Raw genomic sequence first — 15,326 nt, 5'->3', positions numbered from 1 at the left:
AAAAGAAACAGTATCACAAAATCTAATATTTTACTATGCCTTTTCCCTTCCATAGTGGGTTAGAAAATAGTTTTCTATGTACAAATCGAATTGCTGGATGTGAAGAAATAGCAGCAGATAAGTTCTTCTTTTTTCTCCGAACCCAGCTCTTAGAGCCAAGGTGTCATAACGTAGCAAAAGACAGGGTCAGAGCCTACCTTAAAATTATTGAAGAGCACATGAATGTCTACAAAGTCCCTCTCCCTCCATGTTCAGCTTTCATCAGCAAAAGGGCCACCCAAGGCCCTTTTGGCTCTGTCTACACTGTGATCCCTTCCAATGCCGGCTCGGCTAGCTCAGAGAAATGTGTGCAGGAAGACGAATTCCTCTCCTCCAGGTGCAGCCTCATTTAGTAGGCTGACCCAACCACTGGGATTACTGGCTTGTGTTTCTGTTTTAACTGAAGTGGAGGATTCCTGGACTAGTCTTGTTTCTCTTCTTTAAATATCCGCCAGTAATTGCTTTGAAGCAATGACTAGCCCAAGCTTGCACGGTTTCTCCAGTAGCTTGTTAGAAGTTGGCTTGAGGGGGAACCAGCAGCCCTTGTTATTAAAGGGGGCTGAGTGACTATGAAGGGGAGACTCACAGAGGTAGGGTGTGGGGATCCACTAAGGGGCTCACCACTGGGCCAGAGGAAGGAGTCACAGGCGAGGACATGAAAAAATAGAAAACCTCACGGGAGCCATGACAAAGACTGTGATTCTGGAGGTATTTAAAATGCATGAGGTTGGTTTATCATGACTTTAGAAACATACTCATCTGAGATGAACCAACAGTAAAGGCCGGGGTTGCATTTACTGTGGCAATATTTACAACACAATATTCTGACCTGAACTCTCCGTAGCATTTCCCTGAGGAAAATATGAGGAGCCTAACATGATGATGAAATAGGCAACTGTTTAGCAAATATGCTCGCACTTCAGAAACACTGAAGGATGTGCAATGAAATTTGTCTCTGAATTTAGATGATTAAAGTCACTGTCTTCAGTTGAAATCTACATGATACTTCTTTTTGTCTTTGTTTTTTTTTTTTTTTGAGACGGAGTCTCGCTCTGTTGCCCAAGCTGGAGGGCAGTGGTGTGATCTCGGCTCACTGCAAGCTCCGCCTCCCGGTTTCACGCCATTCTCCTGCCTCAGCCTCCCCAGCAGCTGGGACTACAGGCGCCCACAATCACACCCAGCAATTTTTTTGTATTTTTAGTAGAGATGGGGTTTCACGGTGTTAGCCAGGATGGTCTCGGTCTCCTGACCTCGTGATCTGCCGGCCTCGGCCTCCCAAAGTGTTGGGATTACAGGTGTGAGCCACCATGCCCAGCCTTTTATTTTTTATTTTTTTGTCTCATATAATGCTGGTGGTGAAAATTTGTTCTACAATTCAAATAAAATACAATCAAGGCATTTTATGCATAAAATCAAAGAAAGAGAATAATTCTTTGGAAGCGACATGCATGTGCTCACATAGCATAAACATTACTGTCATCACCAAATAAAACATAGTCTTCAGTTGAACATTTTTAGGTTCATTTTTTATATTTAAATCAAAGTAACTGAAAAGTAAAATTACAGACAAATTTATAAATTGATAATCTTTCCACTTAAATATTTTAAATGAGAGTTTTTTAAAAAACATTAGGCTATCAGGCCAGGAACAGTGGGGTCACGCCCATAATCCCAGCACTTTGGGAGGCCAAGGTGGGCAGATCACTTGAGGTCAGGAGTTTGAGAACAACCTGACCAACATGGTGAAACCCATCTCTACTAAAAATACAAAAATTAGCCTGGCATGGTGGTGCACACGTATAGTCCCAGCTACCCGGGAGGTTGAGGAATAAGAATTGCCTGAACCCAGGAGGTGATAGCTGCAGTGAACTGAGATCATGCCACTGCACTCCAACTTGGGCGATAGAGCGAGATTCTGTCTCAAAAAAAAAGAAAAAAGAAAAAAAAAGCCAGGCACAGTGGCTCACCAGCATTTTGGGAGGCTGAGGTGGGCGGATCACGAGGTCAGGAGATCGAGACTATTCTGGCTAACACGATGAAACCTCGTCTCTACTAAAAAATACAAAAAATCAGCCTGGCATGGCAGCGGGCGCCTGTAGTACCAGCTACTCCTGAGGCTGAGGCAGGAGAATGGTGTGAACCCGGGAGGCGGAGCTGGCAGTGAGCCGAGATTGTGCCACTGCACTCCAGCCTGGGTGACAGAGTGAGACTCTGTCTCAACAACAACAACAACAACAAGAAGTCAGGTTATCAGTACTACAACTTATGGATCAACAAGATCATCATTTTCACAAATATCAGCATATTGACTGATGATTTCATTCATTTTATCAACTGGATTTCCATTAAGGAGAATCATGACCTTTTCTTCTTTTTCCTCCCTCTCATTTCTTTTATTTTGTGACTCCTTCTCGACTTTCCCAAACAGTATAAAAAAGAAGTCAAAGTAGCCATACTTTGAAGCTTGGGAAAGGCTTTAGAAAATGGTGACTCATTGTAATATAAAAATCCTTGCACAGGCTGCAAGACAGTGAGGCCCAATTACTCATAATAACCTCGTCAGCCTTGAGCTCCATAATCAAGTGTGGCTTCCCTAAGTTGCATGTTTACTTGCTATTACTGTGTCCTTCAATTCCTCTAATTGCAAATGCAGAAATATAAGAGGATTGTTGTAACTGGCAGCTCCGTGTAAAAACACTACATGGGATTATATTACTACAAACATAGTCTTTAAATATAATGTGATTATTTCACGTTTCAAGTTTACACTTTGTGAATGCAAAAAATTTCTTTCAGTGACAGCTTGATTAATAATTTAGTTCAAAACTAAACACGAATTTTTGGGTACCCATGAATATTTAAACACATTTTAAAAAAGCTGTAAGGTTGTGCAACAGATGTAGCATCTATACCTGGAGGCATGTGTCAAACTTTGAAAGTTCTAAATTACTCATACACCTGGGAACATGCCTAAATATGTCATTCGTGATCATTGGTAGATACAGATCACTTTATATTTATTATGCACTAGAGGCATATTTTTAAAAAGTGGTACCCATTAATTCCCTGATGAAGAAACAGGGCAACTTGCTATCCCCCCAGGGTGTGGACTCAGAAACCCCAAGTCCTGCCCCCAATGATTTGGTGAGAGAACATTCCAAGGGATCAAAAAGTTCTTGACCAAGAAATGTGGACAGCAGCCAGGTGCGGTGACTCACACCTGTAATCCCAGCACTTTGGGAGGCCGAGGCGGGTGGATCACGAGGTCAGGAGGTCGAGACCATCCTGACTAACACGATGAAACCCCGTCTCTACTAAAAATAAAGAAAATGAGACTGGCATGGTGGCAGGTGCCTGTAGTCCCAGCTACTCGGAGGCCAAGATAGGAGAATGGCGTGAACCCGGGAGGCGGAGCTTGCAGTGAGCAGAGACCTTGTGCCACTGCCCTCCAGCCTGGGTGACAGAGCAAGACTCTGCCTCAAAAAAAAAAAAAAAAAAAAAAAAAAAATGTGGACAGCCATGTTTGGGGCAGAGCTTGGTACTTAGTTGGCTGTGTGCTTTTGAATGAGTCCCTCAAATTTTATGAGTCTGAGTTTCTGGTTCCATAAAATGAAATGGCTGGATCAGTCACTAAATAACCTGTGGAGTTCTAAAATGTTCAGAGGCCATACTAGCAACTGATTGCTTGTGTTGATCTAAGTCCTGTTTTCCAGGTTGTTTGGTTGGAACAGATCAAATGAGTTCTTTCTGCTATATACGTGACACCAAAATGACAATAAAGATGCTTTTGAGCCAGGTGTGGCGGCTCACGCCTATAATCACAACCATTTGGGAGTCCGAGACTAGAGGATTGCTTGCCTCAGGAGTTCCAGACCAGCCTGGGCAACATCTGGAGATTCTGTCTCTACAAAAGATTTAAAAATTAGCCAGATGTGGTGGCATGTGCCAGTAGTCCCAGCTACTTGGAAGGCGGAGGTGGGAGGATCATTTGAGCCCAGAAGGTCAAGGCTGCACTGAGCCATGATCATGCCACTGAGGTCCAGCCTGGGTGACAGAGCAAGATCCTGTCTTCAAAAAAGGAGAGATGAGGCTGGGCATGGTGGCTCACACCTGTAATCCCAGCACTCTGGGAGGCCGAGGCGGGTAGATCACCTGAGGTCAGAAGTTTGAGACCAGTCTGACCCACGTGGTAAAACCCCATATCTGCTAAAAGTACAAAAAAATTAGCTGGGCCTGGTGGCAGGTGCCTGTAATCCCAGTTACTTGGAAGGCTGAAGCAGGAGAATCGCTTGAACCCAGGAAGCGGAGGTTGCAGTGAACCGAGATTGTGCCATTGCACTCCAGCCTGGGCGACAGAGCAAGACTCTGTCTCAAAAAGAAAAAAAAGAGAGAGAGAGAGACGGAGATGCTTTTGTTTCTAACCGACTTTCAGTTCCATCAATAGCAGGAGTCCATTTAGCTTAATTTTGGAGGATATTCAACTGGGCGCCCTGGAGAAAGGTTGCCTGGACAGTAAGATCTTTGGGGAAAGGACAACTATTTAAGAAATGAATGGAAAGTGAGGATGCTTCTCAGTCTCTTTTCTTGTGGAAAATAATACAGAGTCCACTGCTTTTATTCTAACTTGTTGTGTGTAAATAATGACCCAGTGGGATCATTACCTAAAATGTCCACAGGGTCTGTCTATGGAGGAAAGAACACCTGAGAGGGAATTGGGAAAGTGCCAATATGAAGTACTGCCTTCAACTCTTACGACCTTGATCGGGTCTCTCCACCACCTTTCTGGGCCTTAGTTTCCCTAACTCTTAGATAACATGGTGAACTGAATCATTTCTAATGTTCCTTTCAGATGTAGCATCCAAAATCTGTGGGGAGAAGTTTCTCCTCATTTTATAAGCTATACCTTGCAAATGAATTGTAGAAAACCAGATAGTGAAATAAGCCTACCAATCAGGATAACGAATCTGCTTTCTTCACTAGGTTATAGAGGAATCAGAATTTGGTATAAACTCTATGAAAGCAATATGATGGACCAAAAAAAAAAAAAAAAAAAAAAACAACAACAACAACAACAACAACACACACACACTCTTAAGTGCAATATAGTGGGTAAAACAAACAAAACAAACAAAATCTCTAATGCAATATTGCGGGCAAAAAATGGTGTCACAACTTACCTTACATCATTTAATTCATAATAAACATTTCTGCTTTCATCTTTGATGTAAATGGCGACACTGGGAGATTCCAGCATTTTCATGGTGAGCTGCTGTGGGAAGGCACTTACAAAGAGAGCACGGATTGTGTCTGCACTTGTGATCTCATTCGGCATCCTGAGCTGCTTGGTTTCGTCTCCATACTGGAGATAGAGAACCCCTGCACACAAAGGAAACAGTTATTAGTCAAAGGTAAAGACTGAGGGGATACAGCACAAGCTGCGCCACTTCTTTCCAGCTGCATCTGGGAACATTCAGGACCAGCTTGGCAAGCATGTAACAAGAGATCTAGTTTGGAATTTCCAAGGAATGCACTGTTTGGTTATTGCGTAAGTACCCACCTTCATTCTTTGAAGTCCAAGCAGGTGTTAAAGAGCCTAATTTGCAACTATTTTAAATTCAAGGGCTGGGTGCAATGGCTTATGTCTGTAATCCCAGTGTTTTGGGAGGCCATGGCAAGAGGATCACTTGAAGCCAGGAGTTCGAGACTCACCTAGGCAATATAGCTGGATCTCATCTCTTTGGGGAAAAAAAAAAAAAATAGCTGGGTGTGGTAGCACATGCCTGTAGTCCCAGCTACTCAGGAGGCTGTGATGGGAAGATAACTTGAGCCTAGGAGCTGGAAGCTTCAGTGAGCTGCGATTGCACCACCGCTTTCCAGCCTAAGTAATAGAGTGAGACTCTGACTCAAAAATAAACAAACATGCAAGAAGCAAACCTCTGATAGCCTAAAGCAAAAGGCAATACTTGGCCAGGCATGGTGACTCATGCCTGTAATCCCAGCACTTTGGGAGGCTGAGGCAGGCGAATCACTTAAGGTCAAGCGTTTGAGACCAGCCTGGCCAACATGGTGAAACCCCATCTCTACTAAAAATACAAAAATTAGCCAGATGTGATGGCACACACCTGTAATCCCAGCTACTCAGGAGGCTGAGGTAAGAGAATTGTTTGAACCTGGGAGGCTGCAGTGAGCTGAGATCACGCCACTGCACTCCAGTCAAAAACAAAACAAAGACAGTACTTAATTCCCTGGAAAAGTTTATTTAGAAATCTGACCTCATAGAGTGATTTTTTTTTTCTTGTCTTTCATTAACTAGGAACACAATCATTATAGCCATGGGTAAGCTACATAGCTGAAATCTTTCTAGTCCATTCAGAAACATTTTCAGTGGAAATGCAACAAGATTTCTGTGGTTCTAATACATATCTATTGAATGTTTATATCGTGCTAAACTATCTATAAGAAAAGAATCCAGCACCTCAGTGTTTCAGAAATAAAATGGAAAAGCACAGGATCCCAGAGTTCCCAGGGGTTTGTGACCCCCAGCGCACCCTGCCTCCCAGCACTCACCCCCCTGTGGAGAGCAGTTCTGTTTCACATTGATTCTGAGCTTGGCTGTGTGACTTGCTTTGGCTAATGGGATATTAGCAAGTGTGAAGCAAAAGGAAAGCTTATATGTGTTTGCACTCTGGAGTGTGTCCTCTTCGTGAGCTTGCTTTGGGGATGTTTCCTTTCAGAACTCAGCTCTAAGGAGTCCAACCAAGCCACACAGGGAAGTCACATGCTGAAGAACCACCCCATCTAAGCCTGCATTTTACAGCTGGAACCACTAAGGTTATGTGGATAAGTCATCTTGGGAGTGGATCCCCAGTCCCAGGTGAGCTACCCCAGCTGATGCCAGCACAAATGAGATGGCCCCTCCAAGCACTGTCCAAATTGCAGAATCATAAGCAAATAAATCACTGTCATGTAAAGTCACTATGCTTAGGGTGATTTGTTATTCAGAAACAGATAACTGAAACAGGGTATCTACAATCCTGACACTGAATTTGAGTCTTGCTTTTTGTGAGAATCTACTGGGGGTGAACTACTACCACTGGAGTAAACTTTGGCAAGAGAGACTCAAAAGAGAAAAGAATGACTTCCGGTTCAATATGGCAGCCCATGTAATACATTTGTCTCTGCTTCCTCTAGAAATTCCATTAAAGTGACAATAAGGGATACAAAAGCATACATCAAAGAAGTAAGGGAATGAGAGAGGAAGTAACGGTAGACAAGAGCAAGCTGACATCTAAACCTTCAAGGGAATAACTCAACATAAAACACGCAGAGCCAGGGAAACTCAGGAAATAAGGCTCCCGACCCTTCTGAAGGTAGAAATGCAGAGTGAGTTGAATGCATGATGCCTGACCGAACTTGATTTTAAAATGGTATAGCACAAAGGTCCCCAGCCTTCAGGCCACAAACCAGAACCAGTCCTTGGCTTGTTAGGAACAGGGCCACATAGCAGGAAGTGAGCCATGGTTGAGTGAGGGAATCTTCATCTGTAGTTACATCCGCTCCCCATTGCTCAAATTACTGCCTGAGCTCCGCCTCCTGTCAGATCAGCGGCAGCATAAGAGTCTCATAAGAGTGTGAACCTTATTGTGAACTGTGCATGGTGAGGGATCTAGGTTGCATGCTCCTTAAGAGAATCCCATGCCTGATGATCTGTCACTGTCACTCATCACCTCCAGATGGGACTGACTAGTTGCAGGAAAACAAGCTCAGGGCTTCCACTGATTCTACATTATGTTGAGGTGTATAATTATTTCATTATATATTACAATGCAATAATAATAGAAATAAAGTGCATGCTAAATGTAATGCATTTGAATCATCCTGAAACCATCTCCCCTTAACCCTGTCCATGGAAAAATTCTTCCACAAAACCGGTCCCTGGTGCCAAAAAGGCCAGGGACCACTGATGTAGCAAATGTCCATCTCTCTTCCCACCCTACTCAGCCAAGTAGCCACCATCGCATCCACAGAAGATGGAAGAGCCCACACCAAACACACTGGATTCTGGCTGACCAGGCGTAGGGGAAGGGGCTGATGTGTCCTTGACTGAATGCTGGCAAAGGGGCCAGTACCTTAGTCAGGACACTGGAGGGTCCCCCTCTAGGAATGCTGAATGACCCATGAGAAGAGACAAACTTTTGTGTGTATGTGAGAGACTGGGTCTTGCCTTGCTGTGTCGCCTAGGCTGGAGTGAAATGACATGATCAGGGCTCACTGCAGCCCCAACCTTATGAATTCAAGCTATCCTCCCTCCTCAGCCCCCTGAGTACCTGGGACCATAGGAGGCACCACTACATCCAGCTAATTTTTTGTATTTTTTTTTTTTAGTGATGGAATTTTGCCATGTTGCCTAGGCTGGTCTTGAACTCCTGAGCTCAAGTGACCTGACCGTCTCAGACTCCCAAAGCGCTGGGATGACAGGCATGAGACATCACGACTGGCCTGACAGTTTTTGAGGGTCATATTCAGGTTCTATCTGGTCACCCCATAGTGAAGCAGCCAGACCCACGTATAAAACTTCCCGAAATGACAACTGTGCCTCCCTCTTACATTAACAGACTCCCAAGATTTCATAAACATTTTTTAAAAAAGCTTCTTTTTTTTTTTTTTTTTTTTTGAGACGGAATCTTGCTCTGTCGCCTGGGCTGGAGTGCAGTGGCCGGATCTCAGCTCACTGCAAGCTCCGCCTCCCGGGTTTACGCCATTCTCCTGCCTCAGCCTCCGGAGTAGCTGGGACTACAGGCGCCTGCCACCTCGCCAGGCTAGTTCTTTGTATTTTTTAGTAGAGATGAGGTTTCACTGTGTTAGCCAGGATGGTCTCGATCTCCTGACCTCGTGATCCACCCGTCTCGGCCTCCCAAAGTGCTGAGATTACACGCTTGAGCCACCACGCCCGGCCTATAAAAGCTTCTAACACAAATGCAAACACCCAAAGAAACAGGAAAAAGAAAGTCAGAAGAGATCAGACAGTCCAGAAAAAGGGGGAGCATTTGGAGGATAAGACCAGACTCTGGGAACCATGAGAGCAGAATTTAAAAATTCAGTGAAGAAGAAAAAGTTGATGCAATCTCAGAAAGTGGAGCACCCCCCCCCACCCGCCAAAAAAGAGGCAGAGATGGGAAAAGAGAGAAGAGCAATATGAAACATAGAATTATGTCAGAGCACCCAGATCCCCAGTAATAGAGATTTAGGTAAAAGAAATCAGAAAAAACAGAGTTTTCCAAAACAATGTTGGAAAAAAGAATGTTCTTTTTTCCCTGTAAATTGAAGGACATGAGATCGCAGATTGTAAAAGTTCATGAAATACTCAACACACAGGTTTGTCACTGAGACATTCCAGAAGACAGGAGGAAAACAGAAAATCTAAAAGCCCCAGAACAGGTAAAAGTCACATAGGAAGGATCAGGTATCAGAAAGGCAATAGCTTTCTCAGCAGGAACTTCAGAAACCAAAAGATAATGGAGCAATGCCTTTGAAAACCTGGAGGGAAATATTTTCGATCTAGGTCTCTCTATCCAAACCATCAGTCAGGTCTCTGTTAAAGTTGTTTTCTCTTGCCTGGCCCTCTCAGCTAGAATTTTAGTACCCATTCTCCGTACTATTTCATACTTTTATACTTGCTTTATGTCTGTTTTCTTAGCATTTTCTACTCTATGTTATAATTCATATTTTAATTGTCTCTAAAGAGATGGGGTCTTGCTCTGTCACCCAGGCTGGAGTGCAGTGGTATGAGCATAGCTCACCGCAGCCTCAAACTCCTGGCTTCAAGAGTAGCTGGGGCTAAGGGATTTTTTTTTTTTTTAAGTTTTTTGTTGTTTGCTACTGTATCCTTAGTACCTATGAGACTACCTGTTACATAGTAGTTTCTCAATAAATATTTGCTGAATGAATAAATGAATGATTTATCAGTCATTGAAAAGGAATGTCTCATTTGCGGGTCTGTCCGAGCTATAAGAGCTTTTGCTAGATGATGTAACCAGCCTAGTGACCTCGCCCTTGGTTTGTATCCACAGTAGAAACACATTCTGAAGTGGCTGTTTCCTTGACTAGAGCAGTCCTTTCATGTCAGGCATAAGAGCTCCATGTCCCCTCTCCATTCATCCCTGTGTTGACCCTCAGCTTTTTCAGGGAACTAGTTTTCCAGAAACTCCATGCTGTCACACATTCCTCAGAATGCAGAGAACACCTTTCAAGCCTGTCTGATCACAGATCACGCAATGTCTTGGCCCCAAGTGGGAGGTGTGGTGATTATCCCATGTGATTGCTATGCTACATCAAAAGGCCAAAACCACTCTTGAGGTCCATGCCCCAGCCATGTCTGGGTGAGGCCACTACAGAAAGGCCACTAATGGCCTCCCTACAGTTAAGTATCGCAGCCTCGCTCCCCAAGATGGTCTGATTTTCATCCCCACATCTGCATTCTGTACATGCATATGCTTGAAATAGAATTTGTAGGCTCTGGAGTAGGAAAAAAAAAAAAATGGGCCTAAACTATAGTTACCTCAGGGTCTGGCTGGTGCAGCTGCCAGCTGGGTGCATGAGTCCAGTCACAGAACGTGACAAGCCAGGGAGGATGGGAAAAATGCCTTTGCAAACAGAATAGTCTTTTCACGCTTGGCTTTTACACGGTTTGCTTTCTCAATCCAGGAAAGGTATTTAGAAATGCTTAGACTCAGAAGGAATTCTCTTAATATCCGATGGCGTTTTATTGGCACGGTGACGAACAAAAACTCACATGGTTTCTAGAGATTCCGCATGCTTTGGCACAGGCTCCCTCGCTCCAAGTTAGTGCTGGCTGCCCCAGATTCGCAGAGGTTGTCCAAGGGACTCTGCCTCCCAAACTCCCTTTTTATGAAGAAGGGATGAGGACGAGAGAAATGCATTTATAGGATGCCTGCTTTATGTCAGAAACCGTGTGTATGTATTTCATCTCATCAGCATAGTATCTCTTGTCAATGGATACTATGACCCATTTCTCAGATAAGGAAATAAAAGCTCAGAAGATCCAAGCAATTTGCCTAAAAGTTGCAACTCATCACTAAACGATATGTCCACTTCTGTCAAATCCATAGATGCCATGCTGTCTTTCTTGAAGCATATTTCTCCTGAAATCCTGCATTTAGCTCTGTCCATCTCCTGCAAGCATCCCCTCAGGATGACCTGAGCTGTCCTCACACTTTTAGGCTGACCATCTGCTTGAAGATGTTGAAGCGTGCTGGGTGCAGCTCAGAAAAAAGATACCCGTCTTTACCTCAACCGATGAGAATGCCATCACAGGGTTAGAATCCATCCGCATGCTGGATGGGGAGTGTGGGGTGGGAGGGGGAGGTGCTGAGCTTTCAAAACTGTGCCAGAGTGAGTGCTGATATGAACCTTGCAATGCTCAGGGTCCTCCTGAGAAGCCTGAACACTGAAGGGTTCTTTCACCTCCATGGCTTTGCAAAGGCAACATGGATTTTAACCAAGATCTCTTACTCACATTTTACAAAAAACAGGGTGCAGTTGGCAGGTCACACTTGTGCCCACACATCTTCATTATCTTTTGCATCTCAGAATCAGCTCCAGAATGTGGGACATCTTCTAAAATATCTTTATCTTAACATGGTATCCAAGGATATTCACCATGTGACCTCAACTCCTCTTCCTGCCTTATTTTTCCAAAGCGTCCCACTTTGCTAGGGCACTGCAGTGAGACTGGACCTCTTACGGTGCACATTCATCCCACACGCTGCGCCACTCACTTCTCACCACCTCTTTCACGCTTCACATGCATATCAAGTCCTCTGAACAATCTTCCCCCATTGCTACTCCATCATTTCCTCATTAGGAATGAAGGAATTAATTTACCTCACCGAAGTGCTCATATTGTGTTTTGTTGAGATTGCAAGCATGGCTTTTTTTGTTTTTTTTTTAGATGGAGTCTCACTCTGTTGCCCAAGCTGGAGTGCAATGGTGCAATCTTGGCTCACTGCAACCTCACATCTCCTGGGTTCAAGTGATTCTCCTGCTTCAGCCTCCTAGTAGCTGGGACTACAGGTATGTGCTCCCGTGCCTGGCTAATTTTTGTGTTTTTTCAGTAGAGACGGGGTTTTGGTATGTTGGCCAGGCTGGTCTCAAACTCCTAACCTCAGGTGATTCGTCCACCTTAGCCTCCCACAGTGCTAGGATTACAAGCGTGAGCCACCACACCAGGCTGCAAGCATGGCTTTTAATTCTGCATTATGTTTCATTGTATACAGTTTCCCTCACCAGATGGTAAGATACAGTTAGGTACCTAGTAGATGCTCAGATACCTTTAGTTGAAACACTAAAGGTATTAGTTAAATTATCCCTGTAATGTGGCCAAGTTAATATGATGTATGCGTGCCTTTTGGAATAGCAATACCATTTTCCCTGAAGGGCGTTTTCTGCAGGCAGCTGATGGTGACAATTCCAAATAAACTAAATGCCTCAGTTTCTCCAAATCCATTTTAGGATTATGCAGATCACCATCTGCAATACCAATGGCAAATGGCTAATGCCTTAAATATATAAAGGATTCTTACAGCATTTTCTGATGGGAAATAAGTTTTCAACTTAAGAAAAATATTAAAATTATAATAACAAGGTAACTTTTTACACCTATGACATTGGCAAAGGTTGATACAATAAATAGTGCTGACAAGGGTACTCCCACATATTACTGTTGGGAAAGTAAGTTGACACTATTTCTCTGAAGGGTTATTTGTCAATATATCAAAAGCCCCCCAAATACACACATGGTTTGAAGCAGTAATTCAACTTTTACACATTTAGGCACAATGGCATCCTTACTAAGATGCTCAATGAAGTATCATTTGTAGTAATAATATAGGGTTAGGGAGAATCTCCAACAATAGAACATCGATTTAATAAGTAGTTCATTTAATAAATCTATTCACTGGAACACTAAACAGTCACTAAAAGCAATTGTAAGAGAATATGGCAACAAGAAAAAAACTATATTTTATTAAGTGACAAGGCATATTATAAAACAGAAAGGAACTAGATTTATAAAAATCCATTAATCACCTTGATGACGGTGAGGGACCCCACATTTTGTGAGCCCTGAAGCTTACACAATTTTGAGGGGCCTCTTTAAGAACGAGAATACGACATTTGAAACATAAACTTAGGTATGAAAGCGAACATTTATATTGAGAGGGGCCTGAACCTTGGCTTCATTAAGTCCAAGGTAAGTCTACTGACCTATCTGATGACTATACACCAAAATGTTAAGAATGGTAAGTTCACTCAGATTTCTTTATGATTTTCTATATATTCTTTCTAAAAGAAGGATGTTTTGATTTGATAATCTTGAAAGACAACTTCCACACTAAAATCTAAAACTTTCATCTAAAAAATGGCTAAACAGACTGGCCAACTAGGAATCCTACTCAGTTAACTGGGTAATTTTTGAAGCCAGAGGAGATAAGCCAAGGGCTGCTCAAATAAAAACTTTCAGTGGAGTTGGTAGAATGTACATTGGCATCTGAAATGGGAAAGACATTGACATTTAAGGTAAGCAAAAGATTCCAGTACAGTTAACACAATAGTGTATCCTTAAGAGATTATATTCAAGAGTCTTATGATTTAAAACTAAAAAGAGGCTGGGCACAGTGGCTCACACTTATAATCCCAGCACTGTGGGAGGCCGAGGTGGGCGAATCACAAGGTCAGGAGATCGAGATCATCCTGGGCAACATGGTGAAACCCTGTCTCTACTAAAAATACAAAAACTAGCTTGGCGTGGTGGCAGGTGCCTGTAATTCCAGCCACTGGAGGTTGAGGCATGAGAATTGCTTGAACCTGGGAGGCAGAGGTTGCAGTAAGCCAAGATCATGCCACTGCACTCCAGCCTGGCGACAGAGTGAGACTCCGTCTCAAAACAAAAACAAAAAACAAAACAAAAAAACAACACCCTGAAAGAATATAATGTACTTAGAGGTACCCTAGAGGCACCGGTAGAAATGGCTTCATTCATTCACTAGACAAGTTCCCATCTTGTGCCAGGCCTGTGCTAGGAACTGGGGAGTACAAAAGCAATAAAAAAAGTCTCAATCTCTTTCTTCTTGGAGGTGTTTTCTGGTCTCCCTCCGTGTTCTAACCCCCGCAGTGGTTCTATAAATGACACTATTCTTTAGAAGTTAGCAATTCATATCTAACACCAGCTGACATTTTGTTTCAAACACAGCAGTGATTTGAACAAGGGTGTGTGTGTTCGTCAAGTGGCTCTAGGATACTTTCTGTGTCAGTAACTTCTCAAACCCCAGAGAGAACTCTCCTGCTGCTAAGTCCCTTCCTATAGGGTAGCTTTTAAAGTAGGTGATAAAGCAGAATGATGATAGTTGCCTTGCAAGGAAGAAAAAGATAATAGAAAATTCGTTCTCCGCAGAAAGTCTGAATTAAAAAAAAAAAAAAAATTGCAGTAACTTTACTCCTGGATTTCACTGTTTTTATCTTGAATTGGGTAAACACCAAATTTTTTGCTGCATTCAAGAAGGATCTATCAGTTATTTTTTATTTCACTTAGTGACCTGATAGTTGAGGACAATGTAAGACTTTGAGAGTCTCTAGACGAATCTTTATGAAGGACTGAGAAATTCCAGGCAATAGTAATTTTAAGCTAAATTCCAATTTTGAATGTGCTTTAGGCCGGGTGCTGTGGCTCATGCCTGTAATCCCAGAACTTTCCGAGGCCAAGGTAGGTGGATCACTTGAGGTTAGGAATTTGAGACCAGCTGGGCAACACAGTGAAACTCCATCTCTACTAAAACCGAGGCGGGCAGATCACTAGGTCAGGAGATGGAGACCATCCTGGCCAACATGGTGAAACCCCATCTCTACTAAAATAGAAAATTAGCTGGGCATGGTGGCACATGCCTGTAGCCCCAGCTACTCAGGAGGCTGAGGCAGGAGAATCGCTTGCTTGAACCCAGGAGGCAGAGGTTGCCGTGAGCCGAGATCGTGTCACCGCACTCCAGCGTGAGTAACAGAGCAAGACTCCCTCTCAAAAAACCAAAACAAAACAAAAAAACAAAACTTATCTGGGCGTGGTGGTGTGTGCCTATAATTCCACCTTCTTGGGAAGTTGAGGCAGGAGAATCATTTGAACTCAGGAGGCAGTGGCTGTAATGAGCCGAGATTGTGCCACTGCACTCCAGCCTGGGTGACAAACTGAGACTCTGACTCAAAAAAAAAAAAAAAAAAAA

At 43.3% G+C, this 15,326-nt stretch overlaps 1 protein-coding gene across 10 annotated transcripts in view; it reads right to left on the bottom strand.

Annotated features, from left to right (window-relative positions):
- The window catches only part of KIAA1217 (KIAA1217 ortholog), a 351,420-nt gene that overhangs the window by 108,416 nt on the left and 227,678 nt on the right, over positions 1 to 15,326 (bottom strand). For all 10 annotated transcript variants that reach the window (XM_017863059.1, XM_017863062.1, XM_017863072.1 and 7 more), the window contains exon 4: positions 5,217 to 5,415. In XM_017863059.1, coding sequence (XP_017718548.1) covers positions 5,217 to 5,415 — 199 coding nt within the window. The remainder of the gene's footprint in view (positions 1 to 5,216; positions 5,416 to 15,326) is intronic.

This window comes from Rhinopithecus bieti, unplaced genomic scaffold, assembly GCF_001698545.2.
Source record: "Rhinopithecus bieti isolate Rb0 unplaced genomic scaffold, ASM169854v2 scaffold_66718, whole genome shotgun sequence".
Classification (NCBI taxonomy): Eukaryota; Metazoa; Chordata; class Mammalia; order Primates; family Cercopithecidae; genus Rhinopithecus; species Rhinopithecus bieti.
This window is presented reverse-complemented; position numbering and strand designations above follow the sequence as displayed.